The 13924-nt window shown below is 46.0% G+C and overlaps 1 protein-coding gene across 9 annotated transcripts in view; it reads right to left on the bottom strand.

Annotated features, from left to right (window-relative positions):
* The window catches only part of LOC139540031 (neuron navigator 2-like), a 161362-nt gene that overhangs the window by 27174 nt on the left and 120264 nt on the right, over positions 1 to 13924 (bottom strand). For 5 of the 9 annotated variants that reach the window (XM_071343560.1, XM_071343552.1, XM_071343559.1 and 2 more), the window contains 6 exons: positions 9829 to 10135; positions 8782 to 9451; positions 7417 to 7857; positions 7021 to 7092; positions 6191 to 6351; positions 4631 to 4807 (listed from right to left, as the gene is read on the bottom strand). In XM_071343560.1, the coding sequence (XP_071199661.1) occupies positions 4631 to 4807; positions 6191 to 6351; positions 7021 to 7092; positions 7417 to 7857; positions 8782 to 9451; positions 9829 to 10135 (1828 nt within the window). The remainder of the gene's footprint in view (positions 1 to 4630; positions 4808 to 6190; positions 6352 to 7020; positions 7093 to 7416; positions 7858 to 8781; positions 9452 to 9828; positions 10136 to 13924) is intronic. The other 4 variants (XM_071343553.1, XM_071343558.1, XM_071343554.1 and 1 more) reach the window with 3 other exon arrangements.

Below are 13924 nucleotides of genomic sequence, written 5' to 3'. Positions count from 1 at the left end.
GTTATTGGAAGAGAGGTTTGGAACTCTTTCTTATTGGTCTATTAAGTATACTGAACAAAAATATAAATGCAACAACTTCAAAGATTTGACTGAGTTACAGTTCATAAGGAAATCAGTCAATTGAAATGAATTCATTAGGCCCTAATCTATGGATTTCACATGACTCGGCAGGGGTGCAGCCATGGGTGGGACTGTGAAGGCATAGGCCCACCCACTTAGCAGCCAGGCCCACCCACTGGGGAGCCAGGCCCGGCCACTGGGGAGCCAGGCCCACCCACTTGGCAGCCAGGCCCACCCACTGGGGAGCCAGGCCCAGCCAGTCAGAATGAGTTTTTCTCCATAAAAGGGTTTTTTACATACATAAACACTCCATTTCTGGGATCTTTTATTTCAGCTCATGAAACATGGGATCAACACTTTGCATGTTGCGTTTATATTTTTGTTCAGTATAATTTACTGCCTGGTGATGTTACCAGACAGGCCAAAACAGGCTGTAATTTCAGGCGGTCTTTTCAAACAGCTCTTAAACTAAAAGGGCATTATCATTTTCACAATTTCCCAGTATTTCTCCAATCTCATAGTGTGGAAATGTGTGTGTATATAATATATATATATATATATATATATATTTATATATAACACAGAGAAATCACGTTTTTGCCTGCACTGGGCCTTTAACTAAATGCTTAGCTGCTTATCAAGCCTTTGTACAATTATTTAGAGCCCTGAGTGTGTTCTCCAATGTCCCAGAGTCCACTGAAGCGTGTGGATGTATGGTGGGGTAAAATAATTCCATAACAGTATGGATTTCCAGGCACTGGTGTCAAAACCAAGGGCAGGTCTTATAGGACTACAAGCTCAAGGAAACCCATGAAGAGTTACGGGGGTCAGCTAGTTACAGATAGTGACATTTAGCCCAGGTATACACTTAGTTGCCAGTTTATTAGGTACACCCATATAGTACCGGGTCACATCCCTCTTTGCCTACAGAACAGGGGCGTGGAAACATTGCTCACTTGGTATCAAGGGACCTAACATGTGCCAGAAAAACATTCCCTACACCATTACACCACCACCACCAGCCTGTACAGTTGACACCAGGCAGGATGGGGCCATGGACTCATGCTGCTTACGCCAAATCCTGACTTTGCGGACGCAACAGGAACCGGGATTCGTCGGACCAGGCAATGTTTTTCCATTCTCAACTGTCCAGTGTTGGTGATCGCTTGCCCACAGTAGCCGCTTCTTGTTGTTGTAGCCGATAGAAGTGGAACCCGGTGTGGTCGTCTGCTGCAATAGCTCATCCATGACAAGGACAGACAAGTTTTGCGTTCCAAGATTCCGTTCTGCACACCACTGTTGTACTGCGCTGTTATTTACCTGTTATTTTACCTGCACACCTGTTAGCTTGCACAATTCTTGCCATTCCCCTTTGACCTCTCCTCAATGAGCTGCTTTCACCCACAGGACTACCGCTGACCAGATGTTTTTTGTTTGTCGCACCATTCTCGGTAAACCCTAGACACTGTCGTACGTGAAAAGCACAGGAGGCAATCCGTTTCTGAGATACTGGAACTGGCGAGCCCGGCACCGACAATCTTACCAGGCTCAAAGTCACTTAGGTCACTCGTTTTGCCCCTTCTAACGTTCAATCAAACAGTAACTGAATGCTTCGATGCCTGTCTGCCTGCTTTATATAGCAAGCCGCGGCCGCGTGACTCACTGTCTGTAGGTGCGAACCATTATTTACGTGAACAGGGTGGTGTACCTAATAAACTGTATATCATTGCAGTAGGCCTATACAGTGCCTTCGGGAAAGTATTCAGACCCCTTGACTTTTTCCACATTTTGCTATGTTACAGCCTTATTCTAAAATTGATTAAATTACAAAGAAATCCTCAGCAATCTACACACAATACCCCATAATTCATTTTTGCTAATTTATTACAAATAAAGAACAGAAATACGTTATTTACATAAATATAAAGACCCTTTGCTATGAAACTCGAAATTGCTCAGGTGCATCCTGTTTCCATTGATCATCCTTGACGTTTACTCCCGCTCCTCGGCGCTCGACGTCGCTAGTTGTCTAATCATTACGCACACCTGCCACCATTGTTACGCGCACCTGCACCTCATGACACTCCCCTGGACTCTATTACCTTCCTGATTACCTCCCCTATATCTGTCACTCCCCTTGGTTCTTTTCTGAGGCATAATTGACTCTGTTTCTGTCTGTACACTTTTCGTGTTTCTTGTTTTGTACTAGGTTATTTATATTATGAAATTTGCACTCCCTGTACTTGCTTCCCAACTCCCAGCTTACACGTTATAGAATAATGCCTCCCCAAGGGGAAGCAGCAACAGGGATTATATATATATTTTTTTACTGGGGACGTCGGCTCCAAGTGCCGCTGACGAAGGAACCGAGGATGCCTCAGCTGGCTCGTCAGGCTTCCATCCCTCAGCTAGCTCTACAGGTTCTCAAGCCTTGGTTGGCTCGCCAGGCTCCCCATGCCTCGGCCGGCTCGCCAGGCTCCCGCGCCTCGGCCGGCCCGCCAGGCTCCCGCGCCTCGGCCGGCCCGCCAGACTCCCGCGCCTCGGCCGGCCCGCCAGGCTCCCGCGCATTCACTATACTTGCTTCCTGACTCCCAGCGTACACGTTACACTTGAGATGTTTCTACAACTTGATTGGAGTCCACCTGTGGTAAATTCAATTGATTGGACATGATTTGGAAACCTGTCTATATACCTGTACCTGTCTATATAAGGTCCCACAGTTGACAGTGCATGTTAGAGCAAAAAATAAACCATGAGGTCAAAGGAATTGTCCATAGAGCTCCGAGACAGGATTGTGTCGAGGCACAGATCTGGGGAAGGGTATCAAATCATTCCTGCAGCATTGAAGGTACCCAAGAACACAGTGGCCTCCATCATTCTTAAATGGAATAAGTTTGGAACCACCCAGACTCTTCCTTGAGCAGGCCACCCAGCAAAACAAGAACCTGATGGTCACTCTGACAGAGCTCCAGAGTTCCTCTGTGGAGATGGGTGAACCTTCCAGAAGGACAACCATCTCTGCAGCACTCCACCAATCAGGCCTTTATGGTAAAGCAGCCAGACGGAAGCCACTCCTCAGTAAAAGGCACATGACAGCCCACTTGGAGTTTTCCAAAAGGCACCTAAAGACTCTCAGACCATGAGAAACAAGATTTTTTGGTCTGATGAAACCAAGATTCAACTCTTTGGCCTGAATGCCAAGCGTCACATCTGGAGGAAACCTGGCACCATCCCTACGGTGAAGCATGGTTCTGGCAGCATCATGCTGTGGGGGTGTTTTTCAGCGGCAGGGACTGGGAGACTAGTCAGGATCGAGGCAAAGATGAACGAAGAGATCCTTGATGAAAACCTGCTCCAGAGTGCACAGGACCTCAGACTGGGGTGAAGGTTCACCTTCCAATAGGACAATGACCCTAAGCATACAGCCAAGACAACGCAGGAGTGGCTTCATGACAAGCCTCAATGTCTTTGAGTGGCCTAGCCAGAGCGCGGACTTGAACCCAATCGAACAATGAGGGCCTTCTACACCTTCAGAGAAGGGCTAAGGATTTATATAGCAATTCTAATAATTGTTATATAGTTTTTGTTGGAATGGGTTAACAATTAAGTGAAAAAAATATCCAATCAGGATTTTTCTTTAGTGGTCTCGGGAAGAAATTACGAGTACTCACTGTCCTAGAACGAGTCAAGACAGAGTACAAATGCATCAGACTCCGAGACAAGACCGAGACGCTCAAAATGTGGTCTCGAGACAGGACTCGAGACCTACAACTTTGATATGTATACTGTCACTGGAGCAGGGATTTTCCCATGTTTACTCTATAATCTGTGATCTAAAGTCGAAAAGTAGACATTGGGGTGCCGTCAAACAGGGCCTTGTGCTCCTGTCAGGAGGCTGGTGTTGAGTCAGATGTCTGTCTGCGATGGGGGGAGGAGAGGAGATACTGATCAGCCTTTCTCCTCCTCCTCCTCCTCACCCTGGCCTGCATGCCACAACACCAGCCAAGAACCTGGCACCATAGAGGGATCAGCTAAAATGAGAGCCTCAGGACAAGCACAAACCACAAGAGCAACAAGCCATTCAGAGCCAAAGAAGTGCAGTCAATCATCAAACCTCAGTCTATGTACATTTCGCAAATCGAAACAAAGTGCTTCTTTCTATTTCCCAATTCAACTGTAGATGTGTGGAAAATCAACGCAGGTTCCAAATGACACTGGCACACTAAATGTAATGAATGATTTCACTGGTGATTTATTAAGTGGTTGGTGGAACAAGCATGTCGATTCAATAAATATTCATTTTGTAAGAAAAATATGAATCTTTCACTAGCGTCCTTCCTGTAAAGAATGAAAGCTTTCAAAAGATTATCTTAGTTAAGCAAAAGCTTGATTTTCTAAGGGAGTTATAATCCATTCAGAAGTAAAATGATAGTTCACACATGCATGTGGAGTGTCAAAACAACCCTCTTAAAAAAAACTTGAATAAACAAAAATGACTTGACCAGTATTTCTCTGAGGCCATGTGTGAGAGCAGATACTGTAGGTAGAAGAGTGTGTCAGTCTGTCTTACCCTCCTCTAGTCCATCCCTGAAGGACCCAGAGCTGCTCATGGTGCGACTCTTCTCCTCCAGAGACATGGACGAGTTCCTCAGGCGTTCACTGTACGGGTCATACGGCCCTTCCTGATTGGCCAGGCCGCTGCGGAGGTTGGCCAGGTTGATCTGTGCAGCTGTGGTAGGGCTGCCTGCTGGGACACATCCGTTACATAACACAGGTCAAAGGTTATCTTAAAAAACAGACATGGGCAGAGGGCATTGATCAGACATCTTTGCTTGCTGTCTGTTACTCTTCACTCAAAGTGGAAAGTAAGAGTGAAATACAACATTTCAGTGATAATGCCAGAGCTGTGCAAATATATCCTCCAAACACCGGCTTCGAGGGCATTATCACTTTTGTACAACGGGTTACCAACATATTCAAATAATGATTGGCATATTTTCATTAAAAACTTTATTTTAACGAATTTATTCATACTATTTCATGCCGACACAAATCTAGGGTTGCTACCCAAGCCGGCTGGTCATTCGTTCTATCGGTTCGGTTGCTAGAGACTCGGCGACCCAGTCGTTCAGTCTTTTTGCTCTGTATCTATTCGTTCATTCTAAATGTTCCATTGCCATACTGGGTGGCAATGTTCTTATCCCTTGCTTGCTAGCTAGCCAACTAATGCTAACTTACAGTTTCGTCAAAAAGTGCAGCAAGAATAACAGCAAAGTAGCCGCATTTGTTTAAGATGTTTTCTAGTGACATTTATTTGGATACATCGATAACAATGAGCTAATGAGGTGCGATTTTCGCTTGGCATAGAAAATGTGCTCACTCATCAGGACACTGTTGTTGTTCAGAGGAACTAGCCAACAACACAGCTAACACAATCACTTCAAACTGAAGCTGGAAAGACTGCAAACTAGCTGCACTTCATTTAGTTTGACCTTTTTTCATTGACATTTCTTTGTATATATCCATAAAAATGATGCCAGCTGATTCATGATTTAGACTGGCTGAGAAACGCAGCCTGTCTGTCTGTCTCATCCCGACTCCTGACACGTTCATTACTATCCGACAGCTGGAGATCGAATTTGAATATTGAAACAATGTTGCAAACATTGGAGAGACAGACAGCAAGGTTTATACAAATCTCAGCTGTTGAAAACGAAATGTTAGTCTAAAAGAAATGTGAGATAATGTCTAGATGATTTTTATAGAGGAGATCATGTTTATAAATTGCTTGGCTGGGCTGAAGAGACAGTGGATTGCGCAGTCAGATGGAACAGAGTAAATAGGCATTTTAACATCGTAGATTTAGCCGGTGGCAACTTGTAGAATTGACACCGGCTGGAATGCGGTTTAACCAATCAGCAGTCAGGATTAGAGAAACCCGTTGTATAAAATAGATAAAATCACTACTACTTTTCCTTACATCACCACAAATATCACTGTAGTCTCTTGAAAGAGACGAAACTTTAAGCCAGCATGCACACAATATTTAGTTCTGGGTGCAGAGATGACTATCACTGCTCCTGCAATGATCATCATAGCGATGAGTAGAGAGGGTTGAGGCTACACCTACCAAGCTGGGAGAAGTTGAAGCGGGCTCCGGAGGGCGAGGTGAGGCTGGAAGCGGGGGAGAAGGGGGAGCTGCCGGCAGACTCCTGAAGACCTCCTGCAGAGTGGGAACGCAGCCAGTCCCGGGGGTCGTCATGACTACGCAGCTGGGGCAGGTGGCCGTACCTTGAGAGAGATGGGAGACGCTGAAAAGCCACCTCACATCCACAGCTATGGGTGAACGTCGCAAGTCACTAGCTGCACAGGTCTAATGACCTAGGTTGTTGATGGACAGGGAGGCACATGGATAACGTCAAGGCTGTCTGATAACGTGCATCTAGTACAATCACAAATCACAGGTGGAAGTTGCACGTCGTCAATGTACCTTCATGAAAACAATACTTAATTGCTTGTTTTTTTCGCAATGTATCTATTTTTTTTCCTGAGTAAATATCTAATGGAAATGGTGATTTACAGAGAAGTATTTTGGGAGTTCTGCCATTGTTAAAGTAAAAGAAAACTGGTGTAATATACATCTAATCACAGGGCCAATTCCTGTGTTGGTGCGGGTAAGTGTGTTGTCATTCTGAACATATAGAGACAGATAACTGATCTCTTATCTATAGAAGCATCACAGCTGCTGTGTCCTATATGCTTTGATGTACATCTCAAGATTAGTCCTCAGACTGCAGGCCTGCCGTTCCTAGGTCAGCCAGCAGATGGCGCTATGCATGCTGTGAAAGAGGTGCAGGCAGCGAAAACATCCAACGGTCACTTCACTTCACAACACAGTACACCACACACAGGCAGCTGTTTCACTATCAAGCAAGCCTAGCTCCATATAGACACATTTACCTGTCCTGTTTCCGGGGTAAAGTGTTTCTGCTGAATTTGGGACTAGCTGAGGGAGAGGAGAGGGGGCTAAGACTAGGGGGTAGGGAGAAGGGGGTTAGGAGGTAGGGGTAGACAAAACAGAGAGAGGAGCAGCACCAAGAGAAGGGGAAAACAGAGAGATCATCAGTCATGATAGAATCCATGCTTTCATCCCACCAACACCTGCTAGGAGTCAGTCTCCTATCATCTCCTTTATCATCAATATGGCCAGTCAAACACTTCTGTTAACCCTCATGCACACAACAGTTTAAAGGTCGAGTTACAAAGGGAGGAAAAGGGAGGGGAGCTTGTAGTAGATATTAAAACACATAGCCACACCTGGCCGTTCCGGAACCCCCCCCCCCCCCCTGCTCCTACCTTTCTGAGATTCCCGTTTTGATGCCGTTGTTCCTGACGCAGGCTGGCAGTGTGTCGTGACCATGGCCGTGGTGTCCGTGGCCACCGCTGCCCAGGGACACGTCGATGGACTCGCTGCTGGTGGCAAGGCTGCTGAGGGAGGGGTAGCCGGGGCTCAGAGTGTCCCTGCTCAGGGTGCTGCTCCAGGCCAGGCTGTGGGAGGGGGTGGACAGGGTCGAGCCGGGGCTGGAAGCCAGGGGGGAGAGGGAGTGGGCCTCCACACCCAGACGACCTCCACCCCCATACAGAGGGCTACTGCCCCCGCTACTGGCCGAGGGGGAGTCCAGAGCGCCGCCCTGCTGGCCAGAGTTGGCGTGGAGGTTGGAGATGACGGTGGAGTTCTTCATGTTCTCTGCGGTGGTGACTGGGGCCTGCTGCTTGCCCTGCTTGCCTCCGAACAGTCTGGACGGCACGGGAGAGGGGTGACAGGAGAATTATATGCCGTGCATGGGTTTTAAGTAGAGAATTGTTGAAGGAATTTGTGATGAAAATGCTGGTTAATGCAAAGAGAAGTGAAACAAATACATATCATAACGTTGCCACGGGAACACAATACCTACTTCATGGTATAACCACATAATCGCAAGAAAAATACATCTCTCTCTCTCTGATTCCCCGGTCCGTTTTGGGCGTCCGTGTGAACAGCTATCATACATCTTCTACCGTGGCTTTTAATCAACAGGTCATTTATATTAATTAAAGCAGGATGCAAAGCGTGTGCCACAGACACCATATTAGTTTTGACAACGTTAAATCAACAAGGGTTAAATGAGAAGTGAGACTCTCAGACCACTGAGGGAGAACAGCTGCTCTCTTTTCTCATTACCTCATCAGGCGATTAGTCAGATAAGTCCAAGCACCAGCACCATCAGTTAAAGCAACACCAGGCGGCCCCTGGGTTCGAGCTCCTGGGTTCGAGCTAGAGAAAACACTGGCCCCTCAGTCTGGGCTCTGTCACCCTGCTTTTAATGAGCAGTGATAGGCCATTATTTCACAGGTCACAAGGGAAGAGAGGCCCTCTAGCTGCCTAGTGATAACACAAGTCTTTTGGTTCATGGGCAAAAAACATAATGAAACCCTGATAAGGGCTCTCTAAATGTTCTTTAATGTTACTATAATGCTGATATGATGATTATCTCAGCTCAAATCTGTTTGCACTGTGCCTGAATACGTCACCCCTTGAAACACAAGCAGGATGGTGTGGTAGTGCTTTCAGGGCTGGAGGAAGGAACTATCAGACTCACCGACTGTTAGTGTAAGACAGCCCCTGATATATGGAGGTAGGTGTACTTTAAGTAGACTGTAGTATGGAGGTGGTGGGCTCACCTGCGCAGAGTAGGGGAGGAGATGTCTGGGTACTTTCCCCCTGGCTGCCTGGCTCCCTGAGGAGGCAGAGTTGCTGAGCCCTGGGCCATGGGATTGGCTTCAGAGGACACCCCCTTCTCCTTGTCTGTCTGGTTAGATCCCGAGCCAGGCAGGGGGATGCCACCGGCGCTGGGCTTGGGGACTTGGCTGCGGCTTTTGGGGCCGTGGTGTGTGTTGGACCTGGAGCTGAGGTTGGACTCGATGCTGGTGCTGGAGGAGCGGTTGGCGCTGCGAACCCCGCCAGAGGCTCTGCTGGGCCGGGGGAGGCTGCGGTACTGCAGGGTGGAGTGGGAGCTCACAGGCAGGTAGCCATCATCCACACTGGCCTGGCGACCAAGACCCCGACCCCCGTGGAGCTGCACTGATTTGGGGATCTTCCCCAGGGTGGCAGAGCCACTGGTGATGGTGACTCCGCTGGCTGTCACCATGGTCATACCTCCTCCTGCGTGCTTCTTGAAGCCAAACGTGTTGGTGGTGGGGGTGCGGCTGGAGCTGGAGGTGGAGGGGGGCTTCTTGGCTTCGTCTCCACTGCTGCGGCCCGTGTCTGATGGGGAGCGCTGCATGCTGCTGTTGGCCCGGGGCGAGAGATGATGCTGGCCCTTCTCAGACACCTTGGTGTCGTCCGTTTTACCTGTGGGTGGAGACATGACACAGTCTGTCAACCATGGACCAAGCACATTCACTCAGCAGTGCAGTTATACAGTAGCATCAGACATCCTGCTGAGTTCCAACATGTTTCAACTCAAAGGCCTCTCTATCTACCACTTCAATATAAAAAGGTAAGAGATCACCAAGTCTTCAGAACGGTTCTCCGGAGAGTGGTTCCATCACCTGGCAACCTGAGCCCTGATCTCACCAGATAAAACCTCTCTGTGGTTGACTGCTGTCTGCCTTTTCACATGCTCCAGGAACCCATGCAGTTCAGACTGACAGAGCACAATACATAGACAGTGTGGCTGTTGGGACTGCAGACAGAGACAACATGGCTCTACTCTGTATGTAACGTACCTGTCCCATGGGTCTTCAGCGTGCCGCAGACTGGCGTGACAGGTGCCTTGGTCCTGGGCGAGGTCACGCCCACCTGGGCACTCAGGCCTCGCCTCCAGGAGCCCGTGTGGGCCATGGAAGGCGTTTTGCGGTCCGAGGAGCTCCTGCCCGACTCGTCCGACATGTCTGAGGGGCGGCGGCACCACTTGGAGCCCGATTCCATTTTGAACCCGCTGTCCGAGCTCCCGTCTGACCTCTTGATCTCGTCGCTGCCGGACCACACAGAGTTCTGCTCGACGGCTGAGTGCTTCTCCGCGTCCGTCTGGAGCTGGGGGGGAAACCAAACATAAAACATCTGTTACTTCTGTTTATTCAAGTGGTGTAGATACTATATAATAACATGTGAATCATCTCACAAGGAGAGCAAGCAGAAAGAAAAGCAATGATCTACTATATTATCTCCCCTCATAAGCTCACCCTTATGCTATCATTCCAGTTAAACAACTCCACATGCCCCTATTACTGTGAATGCTTTAACATTCTCATCAACAAACAGCACCCGTTAAAAACACAGTCAAGACCAGGGTGCTTTTTTAGTAGCAATGCGTATTCCCCGCCCACCTGAGGATCTGTCTTTTTTTCAGTCATCTATCTCCTGTGTTTGAGGGTTGCAAAATCCACTTGTCACTTCAATCTTGCTGAGACTAAGTTATTATTTTTTTTAAATGTAAAAAAATGTATTTCACCTTTATTTAACCAGGTAGGCCAGTTGAGAACAAGTTCTCATTTACAACTGCGACCTGGCCAAGATAAAGCAAAGCAGTGCGACAAAAACAACCACACAGAGTTACACATGGGATAAACAAACTTACAGTCAATAACACAATAGAAAAACCTATGTACAGTGTGTGCAAATGTAGTAAGATTAGGGCTGTAGGGCAATATATAGGCCATAGAGGCAAAATAACTACAATTTAGCATGAACACATTGACACATAAGATGTGCAGATGATGATGTGCAAGTAGAGATACTCGAGGTGCAAAAAGCAACAACAAAAAATCATAACAATATGGGGATGAGGTAGTTGGGTGTGCTATTTACAGATGGGCTCTGTACAGGTACAGTTATCGGTAAGCTGCTCTGACAGCTGATGCTTAAAGTTAGAGAGGGAGATATAAGTCTCCAGCTTCAGTGATTTTTGCAATTCGTTCCAGTCATTGGCAGCAGAGAACTGGAAGGAAAGGTGGCCAAAGCAGGTGTTGGCTTTGGGGATGACCAGTGAGATATACCTGCTGGAGTGTGTGCTACGGGTGGGTGTTGCTATGGTGACCAGTGAGCTGAGATAAGGCGGGGATTTACCTAGCAAAGACTTATAGATGACCTGGAACCAGTGGGTTTGGCGCCGAATATGTAGCGAGGGCCAGCCAACGAGAGCGTACAGGTCGCAGTGGTGGGTAGTATATGGGGCTTTGGTGACAAAACTACATCCAATTTGCTGAGTAGAGTGTTGGAGGCTATTTTGTAAATGACATCGCCGAAGTCAAGGAACGGTGGATAGTCAGTTTTACGAGAGTATGTTTGGCAGCATGTTTGGCAGAGTGAAGGAGGCTTTGTTACGAAATAGGAGCCGATTCTAGATTTAATTTTGGATTGGAGATGCTTAATGTGAGTCTGGAAGGAGAGTTTACAGTCTAACCATACACCTAGGTATTTGTAGTTGTCCACATATTCTAAGTCAGAACCGTCCAGCGTAGTGATTCTAGTCGGGTGGGCGGGTGCGGGCAGCAATCGGTTGAAGAGCATGCATTTAGTTTTAATAACATTTTAAAGCAGTTGGAGGCCACGGAATGAGTGTTGTATGGCATTGAAGCTTGTTTGGGGGTTTGTTAACACAGTGTTCAAAGGAGGGCCAGATGTATACAGAATGGTGTCATCTGCGTAGAGGTGTATCAGAGAATCACCAGCAGCAAGAGCAACATCATTGATATATACAGAGAAAAGAGTTGGCCCGAGAATTGAACCCTGTGGCACCCCCGTAGAGACTGCCAGAGGTCCGGACAACAGGCCCTCCGATTTGACACACTGAACTCTATCTGAGAAGTAGTTGGTGAACCAGGCGAGGCAGTCATTTGAGAAATAAGAATTAAGTAGTGGACTACAATGGAGGCCTACAAATCCTGACAAGACCTGAAGTGATTACCACAGGAAATCAGCAAAGACGGCTCTTTCATGCTTCACGAATCAACATTACCGCCTTGAAATAAAAAAAAGTGGAGACTGGAGAGTGAGGCGGGCGAACAGGACCATTACTTTGGCCCTACAAATAAACAATGTGTTGGAGCAGTATAGTGTGTTTTCCCAGCTCTCACCGAGCTTACTTAAGTCCCGGTTATAACACGTCATTGTTTAAATAGCTACTGAAAATACTAATAAAAATGGATTACCAGGGAAAGAATTTTAATGCCCTTGTTCTTTATCAGCATGAATCTGAAACACTTATCTCTAGGCCTATACCTGCAATAATAAATCCAAACTGTATTCTACAGAGCAGCAGAAAAATGCAACACAAAGCAATTCTATACAAGGCAATAGTTACAGAGAAAATGGGAGAGATTTTGTGATTGAGTGTTGGCTTGAAGAGCTGGTTTTGGGGCTGGACTTCAATCATCTGTTGATGTTTAAGTCACTCGTTGGCACGGGAGGATGCAGAGAAACTCTTAATGGTAGAAGACATGAAAACTAAAGCTGCCGTCTCTCCTCTCGTCTACCAGTGGTTTTTTTATGACTGGAAATAACCTTGCTGCAGTCTTCTACACTGTAAAAAAAGATATTTTGTTTTTACGTTAACTTACTGGCAGCCAGTTACCTGTACTTTACTGTAAAAAAAAATTACAGTATGTCACCGTATATTCCAAAGATTCTTTGGTTTAACAGTATATTAGTGTCTCACTCTCTATATTAGTGTCTCACTGCTAAACCAAAGTTTCTTTGGATTTTATGGTAACATACTGTACCTTTTTTTTTTACAGTCACTAACAGGTAACTGGCTGCCAATAAGTTACCGTAAAAACAACTGGATTATTTTTTACAGTGCACAATATCACAACCATGCCAACTGCTTTATTCCTGAGAAAACTCATTCACTACTGTTCTCGTGATGTTCCATTGAAAAGAGACTGTCTCTATAGGAGCAATATGTGGTTAACTTTGGAAAAAACATGAACTGCTTGGAAAGGCTACAGACTTCTGTCACACAGACTTCAACATAAGCAATGTAGACAGACATAACCCACTGGGCACAAACTGGTTGAATCAATGTAATTTGTCAACATATTGTGATGTGGAATCTAGGTGTAAAATACATTGGATTTAAAAAAAAAGTCTGCAGCTGTTGTTTTGAGGGTGAAATTTCAACCACAGGATTATGTAATCATGGTAACAAATGTCAACGTAGACAAATCTTGTGTAAAATATTCCTTTAAAACAACATCAATTCTTCAATGTTATATCCAATATCAGAAAAAAACTATAGGCTGGGCAGTACCTCCTACTGGAGAGTTGACCTATCAACAGCTACCCTTTGGTCTCCCATCCAGGGTTTTAACCAATCCCAGCCATGCTATGATACAGTATTTGTCACTGAGTATTGCCAATGTGCTATCGTGAGAATGATTGTTGATTGCGCTCCACTTAAAAACTAAATAGATTCACTGTTGCTATCGCAGTCATTCCAAACAGTAGATTTAACAGAGCAAATGAAATGTGACCATACTTTATCACTCCTATATAGTCAATGGTGCTATTTAGGCCTGTATAACATTTACAAAGTCATCAACAGCTATTGTTTCAATTCAACCCAGAATTCAACTAAAAATAGACAACACAATAGGCCTAGGGTTTCAAGCTCTGGTTGATTACAAATGTAATGATGATATTTAGTGATTTTGAAATGTGTTTGGTTGTCAACGCAACCAAATATCAACATTTAAAGGAGATCAATCTTCTGCTTGGATAGTTCAATCTGTGCCACTGACAGTCTGGCTTTAATAACATGTTGTCTACAAATTAATCATTGATATGTTGGATTCACGTCTGCATCTCAACCACAAATCTAAG

The sequence above is a fragment of the Salvelinus alpinus genome, chromosome 15, assembly GCF_045679555.1.
Source record: "Salvelinus alpinus chromosome 15, SLU_Salpinus.1, whole genome shotgun sequence".
Lineage (NCBI taxonomy): Eukaryota > Metazoa > Chordata > Actinopteri > Salmoniformes > Salmonidae > Salvelinus > Salvelinus alpinus.
Note: the sequence above shows the minus strand (reverse complement) of the source record. Positions and strands in the feature narration are given on the sequence as shown.